The sequence below is a fragment of the Alnus glutinosa genome, chromosome 3 (assembly GCF_958979055.1).
Source record: "Alnus glutinosa chromosome 3, dhAlnGlut1.1, whole genome shotgun sequence".
NCBI classification, from domain to species: Eukaryota; Viridiplantae; Streptophyta; class Magnoliopsida; order Fagales; family Betulaceae; genus Alnus; species Alnus glutinosa.
In genome coordinates, this window is record NC_084888.1 from 1,062,041 (window position 1) to 1,080,992 (window position 18,952).

Here is an 18,952-nt window from a genome sequence, read left to right on the forward strand (position 1 = left end):
TTTGGAGAAGAAGGAACATCTGAAATGTGACCCCTCTTCTCAGCATTACTCAGCAAACCAGAAAAACATTCAGCACATAACAAAAATAAATAAGGAGAAATAGGGTCCCCTTGTCTCAAACTCCTAGAAGGGTAAAAAACCCCAACAGGGTTACCATTTATCAAAACAGAATATTTAACAAAGGACATGCATTTCATCACCACATCAACCCATCTAGAGTCAAAGCCCAGCTTATGCATAACAGCCTTAAGAAAAACCCATTCCACTCTATCATATGCTTTACTCATATCTAATTTAATCCCCATAAAGCCCTCTTTTCTCCACATTCTACTCTGCATAGTGTGCATAATTTCATAAGCAACTAAGATGTTATCAGATATGAGCCTACCAGGGATAAACGCACTTTGAAAACAAGAAATGATATCAGGTAGAATATTCTTAAGGCGATTAGCAAGGACTTTTGAAATTAATTTATACAGTACATTAAAAAGACTAATGGGCCTAAAATTTGTAACATGCACAGGGTTCTGAACTTTAGGTATAAGAGCAATATACGTGAAATTAATATCACTGTCAAACTCACCAGTGTTCAGGAAATGCAAGACAGCTTCACAGACTTCTCCATTAATGACATTCCAATTTGCTTGATAAAAACAACTAGACAACCCATCAGGTCCAGGGGCCTTCAGAGGAGACATTTGAGAGAGGGCAATATTGATTTCCTCCTTAGTGTAAGGAAGGAGAAGTCTTGAGTTCATCTCAGGGGTAACTTTACATTCTAGAGCTCTAATACACGGATCGACCGCCACATGATCACCCGCAGAGAACAATTCCTTAAAATAAGAAACAAATGCCTCTTCAATCGAATCTTTAGCAACACAAAGAGACCCATTTTTGTCCTTCACCTTAGAGATAAAGTTCTTCTTGCTTCTATAGCTTGCAAAAGCATGAAAAAACTTGGAATTTCTATCCCCATACTGAATCCAGTTAATCTTAGCCCTCTGCTTCCATTTTAGATCTTCCATATCCAAGGCATTATTAAGTTCCTCCTTCAGCCTTTTCTCTTCTACTAGAGAATCTTCATCACCCCTCATCTGAATCAAGGAAAGTTGTTTCTGTAGAAGCTCTATCTTCTACTCCATAGAAATCTTCTGAGAACTTGCCCACAATTTCAGGGCATTCGTACATTCCTTCAAATTCCTCTTAACAGTAATCCAAGGAGACTCCGAATTAAGCTTAGGCTTCCAAGCTTTCCTTATAACTGTACCCTGCTCCTTGCTTTTAGCCCAGGCAGCCTCAAATCGAAAAATCTTACATTTTGGCCATACCACTTCCCTAGTAGAGGAAACAGAAACTAAGATAGGGCTATGATCAGAACAAGTCCTAGGCAGGACTTCAACATTAACCAGATTGAAAAAAGAGCACCACTTGGCATTGGCAACAGCTCTGTCAAGCCGTTCCTTGTTATTCCAACAACCCTCTCGGCCGTTACACCAAGTAAACTTAGGACCCTTAGAGCCCAAATCACCCAAACCACTATCACTTAAAGCACTCTGGAAACCCCTTATTTGAGAATAAGATCTTGCTGCCTTGCTAGTTTTTTCCCCCATACAAACTATCTCATTAAAATCCCCTAGACATAACCATGGTCCTGGGGAAAGGGAAGCTAAATGTCTAAGCAAAGACCATGATTTAGATCTTCTGCTAGCCTCCGGATGGCCATAGAAACCCGTAAATTTCCATTTCAAATCATCCGGAGATCTTTGGACTACTGCATTAACATGTCTTCTGCTATAGTTCTGGATCTCCACCCCACAGCTTGAGTTCCATAGAAGCATCAGACCACCACTCTTACCTTTGCTATTAACCACAAAACAATTGTCAAAACCCAACTTAATTCTTACCCGATCTGCCTTATTCTGTTGCATTCTGGTTTCCATAAGGAAAACCAGTTGGGGCTTCTTTTTCTTCACCAATCGGCGAAGAAATTGAACTGTCCGGGGGTTCCCCAGCCCCCGGCAGTTCCAACTTAGGATAATCGTGGTGACAGGCGGGGCTGGAAACCAGCCTCCGCCCCTTCAGGTTGTTGGATCTCCTCATCCTCCGAAGCCCATCTACCCTTTTTTGAACTGAGCTCGACCTCTACCTCACTTCCCTCTATTAGCTTCCGCTTCACACCAGTTCCTCTCCTCTCAATTGTATCAGTGACCAGCGTTGGACCTCTTCTAGTTTTCCTCTTCTTAAGGGCATCACTTCTAATATCCCTCTCCCCGGAATAATCAGAAGACACTGGAAGATTGACATCCTCTTGAGACAATTGTTTAGAACTCGAAAAACTAGTGGCTTCATTACAAAACGGGTCGGAGCACTTGTCAACCTCCTTTAGAACATTCGACACCATACCACTTTGGTCAGGGTCCCCTTGATCCATTGGCTTTTGGGCTAATTTCTCCTCAGGCCCACAATCTCCCTTTACGACAAATTGATTACCGAGCTGAGTCCGCTTCTCTCCTCTCTGGACCTTTCCACCTAAAAGATCCTCACTCTGTTGTTCATCCATCCCACTCTTAGACCCCTATTAGTCCTTAGTCAACCTCATAGGCACCATCTGTAAGTCAAACTCCTCAGTGTTCAGAAAAGAAGTAGACTGATTTGGTAGGAAACCCGTCCCCCTTACTAAATCTTCCACACACACTGCTCGGCTATCAAGAAACTGATCACCCTTGTCACAATCGATTGCCATCTCGAGCCTTGGACCTTGTACTATATGACTCTCCAGTTCATTACCCAAAATGCCCTTATCTCCATCCTTGCTCGGAACTGTGCTATCCATAGCACGTTCATGGACCATCTGCCCAAAATGAATCTGTGGAGAATCATCACTACAATGACTTCCTGAGAAATCTGCACTTGGAAGATCATTCATTTTATGAAAGTTTTTACCTTTCCTTGGTGGAAAGCTCACTTTTAACCACGGGCCATATTGAGAATTTTCCCCTGCGAACAGTTGCTTGCTATTACCAGCTTTAAGACATCCTTGTTTGCCATGAATGATTCGTCCGCACTTAAAACAAAACTTTGGTAATTTCTCGTATTTGAAAGCAATCCACAGAGACTGATTATCTAAGTGCAGAAACCGCCCTCTGGGTAAAGGTTTAGTAATATCAACACAAATTCTAGCTCGTAAAAAAGTACCCCACCCAGGTTCATTATCATCCACATCTAACTCCATAACCTCCCCTACAGAAGCTCCAATCTTAAGACCAAACCTTCTATCCATACATGCAAGAGGAAGGTGGTACATATGGATCCAGAGTGGAGACTTATCAAAGCTCATCTTAACTGGGGGAGTTAAACCATCAAATTCCAGCAGGGAAACTAAAGAACCATCCACCAACCAAGGTCGCCCCTCCAGGACTCTACCCTTGTCCTCCGCCAACTCAAAATCAGCAACAAACATATTTCCACCAATGATCTTAAAAGACACTTCCCCCACAGGATTCCAGGCTCTCATCAAAGGGCTTCTAATAGAATCTTTGGGAACAAAACGATCAACCAGCACCTTACCAATCAAGCACAAAGATCCCCTACCAATCATATAATCTAACTCCTCTGAGGCCACTGAAATTCCTTCATTTTCCTCCTCATTAAGGGCAAGGTTGCCCCACATACGAGCTAACTCTTCCTCCATCGTATCACCAGAGAAAAATAGCAATAGCCAACAAAGATTGACAACCAACAGGAAGAAGACAAAGCAGAGAAAGATGGGCTAAAAAGGAAATCGAAAATAAGGATTAACCACGACTTCACGTCTAGGGTTTAGAGAAACCTTAGAGGAAGGCTAGCTACGAGTATGTTAGCATACTTGAAATATTTTAATTTAGTTAATTAGTTAGTCAGTTGAGTTTGTAAGTCTTGTAGACACACGTGTTCATCATTTGTTTTTCCTCTTGTATTAAATAGAGTAACAAAATGTACTTTCATCCCATTCTCATTCTCTCTGCTTCACTCTGTTTCCGGCTTTCTTTCTTCTTCTTTTAGAAACGTTTCTACATGCATATCAAGAAACTATTAGGTTACTCGAATTACTGCAAATTTCAGGCAACTTATCTTATACACATATATTGTATTGTGTCAGTTTCCTGGCTTTTAATGGTCAGCAGTGGTTACAGACTCTAGCAGCTACTCTTTTATCTATACACATTTTAATAGATCTTTATTTTTATTTAAATATTATTTTTTTAGTCTTTCTTTTAATTCATTTTTTGCAATACTATCTGAAATGCAAAGTAAAAGAAAAAAAAAAACCAGATGAAACAGAATTTGTCGGATTGAATCTGTGGCTCAATTGCATTGAATGAAAACAGAGTTTACAAAAAGTAAATATATTACAACTCTCTGTTAGTGTTAAGAGTAAGGGTTATCCATGACGAGAACGATGGGGAATACTTTGAAATTGTATGTGGTGGGAGAGGATGGGGAGAAAATGTGGTCGTTGGGAGTGTAAGGCTCCCATTAAAGGTGAATAGCCAATTTTTGCGACGGGTAAGTGATAAGCCTCATGCAGTTTGTGTTCCAATCCCGGTTTAAAGCCCCTGCCGCCTGCCACCACGCATGATTTCACAATTCGAGTAGTGGATAGTTCTTGATTGTTCTGCTTCCTTTCTCTGTGACATTTCAACAAACAAGTACAGGTACGACTCCCAGGACCATCTGGATTTAGCGTAGACAGGTGAGGTGGCAATGAGTTTCAGGGACGAATCCGAGGAGCTGAATAAGCCGCTCCTACACACGGGGAGCTGGTATAGAATGGGCTCGGGCCAGTCCAGCATCATGAGCTCGAGGCAGGCCAGCATCATGGGCCCCTCGGCCCAGACCATCCGCGACCGCTCCGTCTCCGTCGTGCTCTGCGTCCTCATCGTCGCCCTGGGCCCCATCCAATTCGGCTTCACCGTAACCCCACCGTTTCCTCTCTTACTTTCATCTCAATCACCATTTCCCTTTACAAAATCAGTTGCTCAGTCAAATTTCATTCTGATGCTTTGTTTTTGGTTTGTATTTTTCAAATTTACAGTGTGGGTATACGGCCCCTACGCAAGCTGAAATGATTGACGACTTGGAACTTTCCCTCTCACAGGTGTGGCTTCTGATTCTAATTGTTGTACCATAATTGTTTTCTCAATCTTTGATTAACACTATTTGTTTGTAAGACAGTTCTCTCTATTTGGGTCTATAGTGAATGTGGGTGCAATGGTTGGGGCGATTGCGAGTGGTCACATTGCAGATTACTTTGGGCGCAAAGGGGTATGCTTAGAGGGATTTGATTATTTGCAACATTTATTTAGCTGATTTGGAGAATGTTCCAACTAAGAGTACCTGAATGTTGCTTTGTTTTGCTTACTTGCAGTCCCTTGTGATCGCTGCAATTCCTAATATAATTGGATGGCTAGCAATATCGTTTGCCCCAGTACGTGAGCACAGATAATTTGATTTCCTTCTTTGCAAGCTCGTCAGATTACAATTATTATTATTATTATTATTATTTTTTACGTAAATCAAATTGCATTTAGTTTCTACTGCTCTTTGTAGGATTCGTCACTTTTATACGTGGGAAGGTTGTTGGGAGGATTTGGCGTTGGTATAATATCTTACACGGTAACATTGAAACATCTCATTTCTTTATATCAGGCATCAGCGGCACTAATTTATAAATGATCACTACAGAAAAACAGGGGATTCACCACGTGGCTACAATAGCAGTTACTGTAGCCACATGGCCATATAGCAACGTGTCTTTCAAAACACGTTACTATATGTAGGAGAAAAGCCAAGGTAAGTATTTGGCCCTGTGTAATTTGTACAAGTGGTCATATGGCCACGTGTAATTATTCCACGTGGCCATGTGGTCACACGTATTAATTACGCGTGGCCACATGGCCACTTGTACAAATTACACGTGGCTAAAATATTCATATTTTTTTATAATTTTTTCATGAATTTAAATTTTTTATAATTCAATTTAAGTTTAGGTACCAGTATATATAGCTGAGATTTCACCTCAAAACACGAGGGGAAGCCTTGGATCTGTGAACCAGGTATATATAGCTGAGATTTTTTATAAAGTGTTTTCCATTCTGATAAAGAGTAATGATAAATTCTCTTTTTAACCTTTTTCTTCTCATTAATTAGAGAGACAAAAAATAAAATAAAATAAAAATTCAGTCATCGTTAGCACAAAACAGATCTTCAAAGAAAATGGAGAGGAGTCTGTTAGTACATTTAGAGAGATAAAGTGGTTATTTGATTTTTTTAAACAATTTTACCCCTCTAAATGGTCTAACCAGTTCTTCTCCATTTCATTTGAAATGGATATGATCTTTTTGTTACTAGTATCCATATTTAATGATGTATCAAAGTAAATCAATTTGGTTTTTGTATAGCTCTCAGTGACAATTGGAACAATGCTTGCTTATCTTTTGGGGATGTTTGTCAACTGGAGAGTGCTTGCAATTTTAGGTAAGCCCTTAGAATGGCATTTTCACATTTGAAAGATAAGCACTAACTGTTATTTGGCCAGTAAAATTATTTGAGAAATGCTACATGTACACACTCTTATGATCTTATCCCCACACTTTCAAGTGCACATTCCCAAACGTGAAAAAGAAAATAAGTATTAAATTTAAATTTCAATGGTGATTTATCCTAAATCTAATGATGATTTTTAGTGTTACGTAAGGAAGTAACATTTCTCAAATTATTTATAACCTTTGAGTACTTGAACAAGTTTGAAAAATATATTTTCAAGATTGAGTGCACGCTTGCACATAAAGCTCACAAAATACTCATCAGTTTTCTAATTGAGAAAATAAAGAAATATTAGGGGAGGAGATATATCATCATGCGTAAAGAGATTACCTGTTAAAGAGGAGGAAAAGATCCTTTTGGAAGAGGCATGTGCTTTTGATACCATTGAAGAAGAGAGGACATTAGGACGAGGAGAGCAGGAAGGAAGAAGTAGTAAGAGAGTTAGAGAGATCTAGGGCCTGTTTGGTAGTTGATTTGGAAACAGTTTTTCGGTTTCCAACCAATTTGCCAAACGAGCTACTACTCTCATGGAGGATGTGAATTGGAAGCATTTCCCTATGCACTACATTTCCCTTTTTCCTATCCTTGCAGGTGTTGCTTACCATATTGAGAAGTTTCAACATGGGTTGGGCTATTTAAGGGGTTTAAATATCATCTTGTAAGCTGGTTCAAGGTTTGTTTTCCAATCATGGAGGGAGGATCGGTGGTCCGAAACTTGCTGTTATTTAATCGTGTTCTATTAAGGAAATGGCTTTGGTGCTATGTGCATGAGAAAGAGGGTTTATGGAAAGTTGTGATGGACTCTAAATTTGATAGTTCGTGGGGGTGGGGTGGTGTTCTAATGAGCCTCTTGGGACGTATGGATTGAGTTTATGCAATAATAATAGGAGGGGTTGGAGAAGTTCTCCAGCCATACTAGATTTGAAGTGGAATATAGTTCCAAAATTAGTTTATGACATGATCAGTGGCGCCGGAATTTGGCCATTAAGGAAGTCTTTCTAGATTTATATGGCATCACTTGTGCAGATGATGTTTCTGTTGCAACTCATTTGAAGATTTCAGGCGGTTCCTATCAATAGAATGTAAGCTTTGTTAGAATGGCTCATGACTAAGAGGTGGATGTCTTTACCTCGTTCTTCAGGGTATTGTATACAGGTAGAGTTAAACAGGTTTGTGAAGACAAACTTTTGTGGGTTCCCTCCAAAAAAGGTTTGTCCGTTGTTAGATCCTACTACAGTGTCTTGGGTCGCAATGATAACTCTCATTTTCCTTGAATGAGTGTTTGGCGGATTAAGGTTCCTTTAAATGGAACTTTTTTTGCTTGGTCGATAGCCCTAAGTAAGATCCTTACTGTTAGAATATATGAAAAATATATAATATTTTCCGTATATTCCTTATTTGGTTGATATGGTAATATTCTCTATTTATGAGTTAATTGTAATCAAATCATGGGGATTTGATTACCATATTAGTATTTATCATAAACCCTATAAATAGGGACTTTTGTATTATAGATATGGAAGTTGAATAAGAGCACAATGTAGCCATTTGGACTTCAACCTATGGACGTAGGTTATAGACTAAACCACGTCAATTCTCTGTTTCTTTTCTCTCTCTTGCTTTTGCTACTATTCCAGTTATTATTCAATCCAATTTGACATGGAATCAAAGCCATCTAAATTAGGGTTCTAGTTTTTCAATTTTCTGGGTGTTGAGGGTATTGGTGTCGTTCTGTGTTGATTCTGGGTGCGATTTCTGGAGGGTTCTACAATTTGGCAGTATCTGTTGGGTTGAGTCTGGTTGTTTCGGTGCCTTTTCATGATTTTTGTGGTTTTTGGTGGGTGGCATCGGTAGATGCTTTCATGGTGGTCGTCGTTTTCAGCAAGATTAGCCTCTCTCTAACGACGTATGTGGTTTTTTGTGGCATCCTTAGGGGTGTGGCGGTCCTTCCGGTAGTTCTGTTGTGTTTACCAGCAACAGTTGGCCATTAATGGTGCTCGGTGGCTACTCCAAAGAAATCTAGTGATTTTGCTGTGTTATAAGCCTGAAAATCTGAGAAATAAATTGTAATTGACATGATGATAAATAACAATGAAAATAACAATTTTACACTTCAAGGGGTCGATCCCTCCTCTCACTCTAACACACGGTTAAAAGATAAGTCATTTCACTCAAACACACGGTAAGAGATGAACCTTGGATGGTTTTTTTGGTTACCTTTCATTGATCATCAAAGCTGAATTTAAATACAAAAGTTAAGCTAAATTAACTAACTACCCACTAACCCATTCCATAATAACTACTAAACTACCCATAACTTACCCACTACTAACATAAAGGACATGGCTCACGACCATAGCTTTACCCACTAACTCTAACATAATGCAGCTCACTCACGTCTCCCATTATCATGCTGTTGGTTCCTTCTTTCACGCTTGCTTCCTTTCCTTCTCCTTCTTTCCAGCTTCTAGTTGCTTCTTTCCTCACCTCTCTTGGTAGGCTCATAACATACTCCCCTTCTTCAGAAGACCTTGCCCACAAGGTCTGGAATTTAAGATTTGCAAACGAGTACTTTTGCAACCCAGAATTAGCAAACATCAGCCTCCCAAGGTAATCACCACCCGAGGTTGTAAGGACATCCATTTGCAGTAGAACATATAGGACCAGCATGAGGAAACTGAATTTTTGTGGAAAGAATGCAATCCAAGCAAGAATTACATGTCCGAACTCCTTTTTAAGAATAGTAGAACGTGGAGGAGTCTCATCTTCAATGACGTTGAGTGGCGCACCTGCAAAAGACTTTACTGGCTTGAGAGGTCCTTTTTTTTTTTGAAGGTATTCCTTTCCCCACGAATTTATACCCGTAAAGAATGCTTGTAATATTGGGCTTTTTGGGTATCTTCCAAAATCACCACTAATAAAGGATAAATATGCTTTTGATATATCCAAGGTGACAAGGAGACCCATGTGGCTCAGACCAGACCAAGAGGACAACACTTGTATAGTAGGTACATCCAACCCACCGACAGATATCCCATGATCCTTCTCACGCTCCTTTTTAATCTTGCACTCCTTAGCAACAGTTGTTAATTCCCTGCATTCTTCTTCCAACGCCTCAGCATATACAGCCTGAACACCACCTAGAGCTCCTGCCATGACAGCTGCTGCAGTTATAGCTATATAGGTGTCGCTTCCCTCGGCATATCCGCTAGCTTCCTCGTTAACCACTCTTTTAAAAGGCTTATTCTTCATATAGCGTTCAGGTTTTGAAGCATTTATCCTTCCTCCATTGTCCACTCCATAGGGCAAAGGTTGAATCCCCTGCAAGTCAGGTTTTTCCACATGCTCAACCGGCCGTTTGACATCATCTATCCTCCTAAACGTGATTGATATCCCCTGAAATTGCCCTGTTGGAAATTCTTGGTCCAATCTTCGTGCAAATCTACCCTTCAATCCTCCTCCTGGATCGAATACTTCCTTTCCTTTCCTATTCATAAAAAAAAAAAAAAAGAAAAAAAAAAAGAATACTTCCTTTCCTGGCAGGCGACCCATGTTTCTTTCCTTAGTCCCATCAGCGACGGTTGGCCATTAATGGTGCTCGGTGGCTACTCCAAAGAAATCTGGTGATTTCGCTATGTTATAAGCCTGAAAATCTGAGAAATAAATTTTAATTGACATGATGATAAATAACAATGAAAATAACAATTTTACACTTCAAGGGGTCGATCCCTCCTCTCACTCTAACACACAGTTAAGAAATAAATCCTTTCACTCAAATACACGGTAAGAGATGAACCCGTCAGCTCCAACCCATAACAATCACCAAAACCCACCCCAATCACCAACCCATCAGCTCCAACCCACAACGACCCAGAGTCGGTTTCGGCCGAATCAGCCCGGAAACCCCGACAACATCGCCAGATCCACCAGAAACCCACACACACCAGCGTGGGTTTGACAGATCCGGCACTCTCTGCCGCCATTCCGTTCCTGTCATCCCGATCCGGCCATTCAGTCCAGATCCTGCCGCCTGTCTCCAGTTGTTGGCCAGAGAGAGAAGAAGAAGAATGATACCTGCGCGCCCGGCTTGCCTGATCTTGGCAAGATCTTGGCCAAGAGGGATTTAAAAACATTGTGGGTACTGGTGTTATGAGTCGTTGATATAAATGAAAGACGGTCGAGATGTGGGGTTTATTTTGAGGTGTGGATCGATGACATGGACTACGGATGAGTAGTATTTTCAGTAGGAGTAGTGCGGAACTCCATATTTTTAAAAATGAAATTGCAGACGGTTTCATTGAAACCGTCTGTAAAATTGCAGTCGGTTTAATTGAAACCATCTGCAATTTTGCAGACGGTTTAAAGTAAGAGTAGTGCGGAACTCCATATTTTTAAAAATGAAATTGCAGACGGTTTCATTGAAACCGTCTGTAAAATTGCAGTCGGTTTAATTGAAACCATCTGCAATTTTGCAGACGGTTCCAATTAAACCGACTGCAAAAGAATTTTTAGATGGGTTTAAATAAAACCGTCTGTAAATTTACAAACGGTTTTTTTAAAACAGTCGTAATTTATTTTTTTACGGACGATTTTCAAAAAACCGTCTTTAAAAATTTAATTCTAGACAGTTTTAAAAACCGTCTAGAAAAAAAACCATCCAAAATTTGTTTTTTTTTTTTTTTGTTTTTTTTTTTTGTAGTGAAATGAGGAGTTGACTTATATGACAGTTGGTGGACTGTTGACAGTGCTCAAAATGTTCTTGGGTAGAAGATGGTGCCTCTGCGTATGTTGTGGTGTTTTGGAGGGAAATTACTGACATAAGTTTTGAGGGCCGTGAGAGGACTTTGAAGGAGATTAAAACTTTATTTTTTTTTTATACTATGTATCTTTGGACAGCTACTTTTGTTTCTCCTTTGGTGATTAATTATCATAATTTTCATGTTATTTCCTCTCCCTTCTAGCTAATTTTTTTTATTTTTTTATTTTTTTTTTTCTGGATACTTCATGTATACCTAGGGGCGCTTTATGCTTTAAACTATATAAATTGCTTACAAAAAAACAAATTAAAAAAATGGGCAAATATCAAACTCTTAAAGCACCAGCTTCTTATCACAAGTTTGACGCCGGATAGAATAGCGATTATTCTGCATGCTATTTAACAGGCAGTTTGCAAGGAAGAAGACAGATAAATTATCCCAAAATACAGAGAGAAACTCTGAGAAAATATCAATATTCAATTCATTGATTATTCTATTACAAATGTCCCTATTTATAATAAATCCCTAATGACTATTAAAGGAAATAAAATCTCCTAAGACTTGAAATAAATACAAATAAGCATATTATGAAAATATTTTGTGCCAAAGAATATCTCGAAATTCATGGGAAATACTTGGTGCCAAAGAATTACCATATTAGGAAAAATATAATAACTATAATATTACTTGACGGCAAAATAAATATAAATATAGGAATTCGTTAAAAGATGAATCAAGAGATTTGTCGATAGTCTCTTTTTTCCTTCTTGAATAGTTGACCATTTCCTTTCTTGCTTAAGCCAAACAAATCTCATCGACACATCATAGACCAATTAATTCTATATTTGTGTCTGATTTTTTCTTACATTAATAGACCAATTAATTCTACAGTTGTGTCTGATTTCCTCCTGCATCAAAGTTCATATATGACAAAGTTTTGTATATAACATTAATTACCAATGGAATACGTAGATCAATACATGGATTGAATTATGTTAAAAAAAAAATACATGGATTGAATTTAAGGGATCATTTACACATTATTGCAGGAATTTTGCCATGTGCAGTATTGACACCTGGTTTACTTTTCATACCAGAATCTCCTCGATGGCTGGTAAGAAGCATATTATAAATACTGTATTGATTGGATGCATATTATAAATATTGTATTGATTGGATTTTGATATTATCTTTTCCTTTTTGCTTTGGGTTGGGGGAATTAGGCCAGAATGGGGAGGACAGAAGATTTTGAAGCCTCATTGCAAGTGTTACGGGGTTTCGGTACAGACATTTCAATTGAAGTGAATGAAATCAAGGTAATGAATGTTCTACGAGTCAAGAAATTCATGTCATCTACAAACTTAGTGCACCATGAAGTTCTGGATGATAAGCTTATTGCACGATTACATTATCTTGACTCTTTTCTTAACATTTTCATCATTTATTATTTATGTAATTTGACAGAGATCTGTAGCATCAACAAGCAAAGGAACTACAATAAAGTTTTCAGATCTCAAGAGAAAGAGAAATTGGTTTCCTTTAACGGTACAATAGGTTTTGAAATTTAGGATTAATTATTGTTTTCTATATTGTTGAATTTTTATCCGCTTCTGATAGGTTGCTATCATATTCTGCAGATAGGGATTGGATTGCTTGTGCTCCGGCAATTTAGTGGTATCAACGGCGTTTTATTCTATTCAAGTAGCATCTTTGAAACTGCAGGTTAAACCAACATCTCTTTGGGCTTTGAACTGTTATCGTATAATTAATAGTTAAAGCTTTAGAAGAAGAGTCTGGTGGTTTTCTATATTACATGGATTTGGGTACGATACATTTGTAGGGGTATCATCAAGTAATGCAGCAACTTTTGGACTTGGTGTTGTTCAGGTAAAAGATGCCCTGATACATACAATTTTTGTGCTGCTTCCTGTAGATATCCTAACGTCCCAAAGGTTCTTATTAGAGTTATTTTCAATAGGTTATTGGTACTGGGATCTCTACTTGGTTGGCGGACAAAGCTGGGCGCAGGCTGCTTCTTATTGTGCGTCAGAACAAATTTTTAATTTTTTTTCCCTCTCAAAATGTTTATTTGTGGACATACATAATTGAACAAAATCTGAAATCACTTGTGTAGGTATCATCGTCTGGAATGACTCTTAGCCTCTTCCTTGTTGCAATTGCTTTTTATCTAGAGGTAGGTAATTTTTTATTTAGTATAATATGTAAAATCTTCTCATTGGATCTGGAGCTTATAAATCGGGTATGACATTTGCCTATCATGTTTGAATTTGTTCTCATTCACCTTCACCAGGGCGTTGTATCAGAAGATTCTAATTTATATACCATGTTTGCTTTACTGTCAGTCGTGGGGCTTGTGGTATGGTTTCTCGTATACATTGTTATGTATAGTTTGAACTCTTGTTTTAATTGATTTCCAAGTCTGACCAATTCTCCATACAGTTGTTAGTGATTACATTCTCTGTGGGAATTGGACCTCTTGCTTGGGTTATAATGTCAGAGGTATGCAATATTACCTGCATTTTAGCATCATCAGGAAGATATATATATTTTTCTTTTCTTTTCTTCATGTCTGGTGCATAAGATCTAAACAATTTGGTGAAGTACTTTTAGTTGGTCAAGTTTTCATTTGTTCTGGTGATAATTTCTAGTCATAGTCTGATGTCAGACAGCCTATGCTCCACCAGTATGGTGTTAAAATTAAAAAGTACTAAAATCTCCTTTAGAAACCCCACTACATTGTGGAATCATACCACCTACTCAAAGTTATTGTTTTCTTTAGTGGTGAACCTTGGTGATCATATTGGAACAGAATCTTAAATTCTCCCTCTTAAGGACTAAATTTAGCTTAAGCTTGATTAAGAATATTTTGTATATGTTGGGAATCGGATACTTGACCATCGCGGTGTGAGTTTGGTAGAGCTTTAATGTTTGTTGATCATTGACTACTACAATATAGGTATGAGTTTTGGCATGGGATTAAGGTGCAGTTGAGCTGAGTTGAATATTTGAAGTATTTAATAAGATATCTGAAGAGAACATTACAAGGAGTATTCTCAGAAATTTTATCAGAGTTAAGTATGAGGAATGTTGTAGTTCCTGGATGTGGGGGTTGTAATTCTGCAATGGGTGCCAGAGATTGTTCTGCAGTTAGATGTAAGGTCCCAGAATGTTGCACGTGGTCATCTTGATGATGTCTGTCTATATATTTGATGAACTTACGAAATTCTGTGATATGGATGAGTAGAGGATTGTGGATGAAGATGATGATTAATTAGTGGTATATGTTCATATGAAACCTCTATCAGGGAGGGAGATCCTTGTATTTTCAACTAGCCCGAGGGGCAAAGGGAGATTCTCCTTCATTTAAACAATAGATCCACATGAACTCAATACTTTAATTTTTCTGCACTGTCAGAAGAAAAAATAAAGACAGTTTTTAATATTTGTGTTCATAAATTAAGTGGTTAAAACATGCATTAAGATTTATGAGCTCAGAATTTTTTTGAGGGTAGGGTAAATATTATTTTGAAGTGCTCATTTTTTTGTTTGTTTGTTTGTTTTCTTTTTGCACACAAATTGCACATTTTCAGATACTTCCGGTGAATATTAAGGTCCTTGCTGGCAGCATAGCAACATCGGCAAATTGGCTGACAACCTGGGTGGTCACATTGACTGCAAACTTACTCTTGAGTTGGAACAGTGGAGGTATACATCTACCTCTGTGTGCGTGTGCTTTCCTGCATGTGTGCATGCATCTGCAATGATCTAACTCATATAGTTCCGTCATTGCAATAGGTACCTTCACAATTTACGCCTCTGTCTCTGCTTTTACTCTTATCTTCGTGACACTTTGGGTTCCTGAAACTAAAGGCAAAACTATGGAAGAGATTCAGCGGTCAAGCATGTATTCGTCTGGGCACAGTTTCTGAAGTGAATATCATGCAGGAAGCATCACGTATAGGTGCAGTTACACAAATCGTGTCCATAATTACTCTTTAGGCTGCCTGTAAAATTATGCATATGCCTACGCGTACGGTATGTTTGTGGTCTTTCCATCATAATTTATAAAATTATTTTATGTAGGTTAATAAATGGTTGTTGCCCTAGGGTTTAGTCCGAGTCTATTTACGCATGCATTGTACTCCTATACTGACTTAATTTGATTGAATATAATTATGAGAAAGTGATTTTCTCTTTCTCTTTCTTTTCTCCTCTCTTCGATCTGTCTTTCTAGGCTTTTTTCTCTATCTTATATCTCTCCTCTTTTAACTTATTTCTCCTCTTTTATCCCAAATTTCACAGTTTATTGTTGTGCTCAGCGTTTGTCCCACATCAGTTTTGGTATCAGAGACTAACCCGATTGTTTCCCACGACAATGGGGCGACCCACCACAGTGCGACACCAGCAGACCAAACACCATGACAACCATCACTCAAACACAGCCACTGCCCACCAACCTCCCTGATGTGATCATTTTGTACTTCAATGGCACGAGTCACTGCAAGACAGTGTCTATATTGAGGGTGTCGATCCACAGGGATTGTATTGCTTGCGTATATCAAGCTTTAATAAAATCAATCCTAATTTATCCCTTAGAAAAATGTTGTTTTTGTGATTTTTAATTTATAAACTATAACGGAAATAAAATGCTGAAAAATAAATTAAAGTTGAACTTAATGAGATGAAAACTAGGGAATTGATTATACCGCTATCTTTGTAAGAATGGCTATCATAATAATATGGGATATTCATTCTAGGCCTAATATTATTTATGTGTGGTTGTCAAGCACACAACAAATTGTCAAGAAAATACCATCATTAATAAATAAGTGTAATCCATCTTTGTAAAGAATATGGACTATCAAATTCATTAACTTGATTAAAAACAAACAAGGATTAAGTGTAGCTCATCATTGGATTAGCACAAATCTACCTAAATTACACTAGTTTAGGGTGTAGCATGACTTGTCTATCCTAGGCATGAATTATCAAAATCTCTTGTTGCATGTTTAAATAATACCATTGCATAACCATTACATTTATCATTGTTTGAACAATAAATATAATTCAGGCACAATCAAAATAAAAAGCTTTCTCATAGACAAGATAAACATTTCATCAAGATTGCATTAATCATTAAAACCAATTACAAAAATGTAATCGTCATAGTTATACAATCATTGATGCTTAAAATAAATATCCCAAAGAACAAAGCACAATTAGGCCATTGATACTTGGATAGGATTTATCAAAACCCTAGAAAAAGATTTAGCCACCCATGGAGATCCTTTGATAATTTGGATTTGAAGTCCCTCTCCCAATAAGCTGCTGTCCTTCTAAAATCTGGAGCTAAAATGGTGCTTTTTAATTCTCCCCTCCCCCACGCTCGTGCTGCTGGTTTTTGAATGCAATAATATCATCCCCATTTGGTGCTAGACGTCATGGGGGGACAAGAGTGAAAAGTGTGCATGTGCTGTTCAGCTTTTTGTCCATTCGGTGCTGCATGCAATGCTGCTGTCCAGCAGCTTGGGAAGGAGAGATCCTGCTTTGGAGAAAAGAAAAGTGATGTGCTGCAGCTCCACAAGTCCTCCACGTTCTAGAGCTTGCTGCCAGCTAGTTTCTTGTCTTCAAGTGCTGCATTGGATCAGGTTTTGGGGGAGTGCTGTCCAGGTTTTAATTTGAGGAGTGCTTTTGGCTTGTCTCTTGGTGCTGTCCACGTGTGCAAAGTGCTGCAGGTTGTGAAGTGCAAGTGCGTCCAGCTGCTGTTCAGCAGCTTGGGAGTTGCTGTTCAGCTGCTGTCCAGCAGCTTGGGTGCCCGTCACTACAAAAATCGCTGCAGTTTGACACGTGTCTATAGTACCCGTTACTGTAGACACGCGTCAAATTTGACACGTGTCACAAGTGACACGTGTCAAATTGTGCAAGCGTCAAAAATGGACACGCGTATGAAATACACGTGTCCAATTGGACACGTGTATTTTATACGCGTGTGCAAGTGGACACGAGTATAAAATACTCGTGTCAAACTGGCCACGTGTCTTATTACACGTGTCCATTTGGACACGAGTATAAAATACTCGTGTCGAACTGGACACGTGTAATAAGACACGTGTCCAGTTTGACACGAGTATTTTATACTCGTGTCCACTTGCACACGTGTATTAAGACACGTGTCCAGTTTGACACGAGTATTTTATACTCGTGTCCACTTGCACACGTGTATTTTTACACGTGGCAAATTGGTATTTTTTGCCAAAATAAACATTAAAAAAAAAATCAGTGTTGTATTAATTTTTTAAAATTAAAAAAAAAAATTAAACTCATTATCTTATTAATCATACAAATCTTTGAAAATACGGTGTACATAACTTATACACATAAAATTAAGTTTGAAAAGTATATGCTATATGTAAATTTTATATTTGAAATTTATACTTTTTAGGTTCTTTATTTATATGTATATAGTATACTATATTGTACTATATACATAATTAACCAAATTTGGTGCTATATATCTAATTAAACCAAATAGTTCAAATTAGGGTTCAGTTTTGTACACCATCTACGTTTAGAAACAAAAAAAAAAAATTTAAACATAACAAAGTTAAAAAACCTATAATTAATACTATATATATAGATATGCATGCATGTAAACGGTTTAGAAATTATATACAGTAACCTTTTTATTTATGGCTATATATAGTAATTGCAATTATTTTTAGAATTCTGCGCTACATAATGAATTAAATACTTATAGTTTAGTCCCTCATATAGTACATATATACATTTAGGGTTTATGGCTATATATAGTACATACCCTTAGGGTTAGGGTTTATAGCTATATATAGTATATACACTTAGGGCTAGGGTTTATACCTATATATAGTATATATACTTAGGATTATGGTTTATCGATATATATAGTATATACACTTACGGTTTGGGTTTTAGGGTTTATAGGTATATATAATATATACACTTAGGGCTATGAATTATAATTTAATTGATTTTACGTTTAATGAATAATAATGTCAATATATTTTTCACGTTTCATTATTGTACACTTTTAAATATATATATATATATATATATTAAATCATGAGCAGTTCAAAATTAAATAAAACTGATATATATAGTATATACACTTAAACTTATGATTTATAGCTATATATAGTATACATACTTAGGGTTAGGGTTTATCGCTATATATAGTATATACACTTAGGGTTAGGGTTTATAGCTATATATAGTATATACTTAGGGTTAAGGTTTATCGCTATATATAGTATATACACTTAGGGTTAGGGTTTTATGTTGTATAGGTATATATAATATATACACTTAAAGCTATGGGTTATGATTTAATTGATTTTACATTTTATGAATAATAATGTCAATATATTTTTCATGTGTTATTATTGTATACTTTTAAATATATATATTAAATCACGAGGATTAGGGTTAGGGTTTATGACTATATACAATACGTACCATTAATTAGGATTGTAGTTTATAGCTATATATAGTCTATGCACTTAGGGTTAGAGTTTAATTTTATGGTTAGGTTTTAGTTTTTATTTTTTATTTAG

The 18,952-nt window shown here is 37.4% G+C and overlaps 1 protein-coding gene across 2 annotated transcripts; it reads left to right on the forward strand.

Moving 5' to 3' along the window:
- The first annotated feature begins 4,258 nt into the window (after nucleotides 1-4,258).
- LOC133863584 (sugar transporter ERD6-like 6) lies at nucleotides 4,259-15,570 on the forward strand. Of its 2 annotated transcripts, XM_062299593.1 has the most exons (18): nucleotides 4,259-4,953; nucleotides 5,075-5,137; nucleotides 5,215-5,304; nucleotides 5,408-5,467; nucleotides 5,590-5,655; nucleotides 6,030-6,095; nucleotides 6,441-6,516; nucleotides 12,392-12,456; nucleotides 12,566-12,658; nucleotides 12,807-12,887; nucleotides 12,980-13,064; nucleotides 13,183-13,229; nucleotides 13,321-13,383; nucleotides 13,477-13,536; nucleotides 13,654-13,719; nucleotides 13,803-13,862; nucleotides 14,954-15,068; nucleotides 15,159-15,570. In XM_062299593.1, the coding sequence occupies exons 1-18, from the start codon at nucleotides 4,744-4,746 to the stop codon at nucleotides 15,290-15,292; spliced, it is 1,500 nt and encodes a 499-aa protein (XP_062155577.1). In that variant the 5' UTR covers nucleotides 4,259-4,743; the 3' UTR covers nucleotides 15,293-15,570. The 2 variants fall into 2 exon arrangements, with proteins under 2 accessions (XP_062155577.1, XP_062155578.1); XM_062299594.1 differs by lacking the exon at nucleotides 13,654-13,719.
- Nucleotides 15,571-18,952: the final 3,382 nt, after the last annotated feature.

Bases quoted from the DNA above. Each gene is read 5' to 3' on its own strand.
- LOC133863584 (XM_062299593.1), top strand. From the start codon at position 4,744: ATGAGTTTCAGGGACGAATCCGAGGAGCTGAATAAGCCGCTCCTACAC. The intron at 12,457-12,565 runs GTAAGAAGCATA...TGGGGGAATTAG, and splicing joins CAGAATCTCCTCGATGGCTG to GCCAGAATGGGGAGGACAGA. The intron at 13,065-13,182 runs GTTAAACCAACA...ATACATTTGTAG, and splicing joins TAGCATCTTTGAAACTGCAG to GGGTATCATCAAGTAATGCA.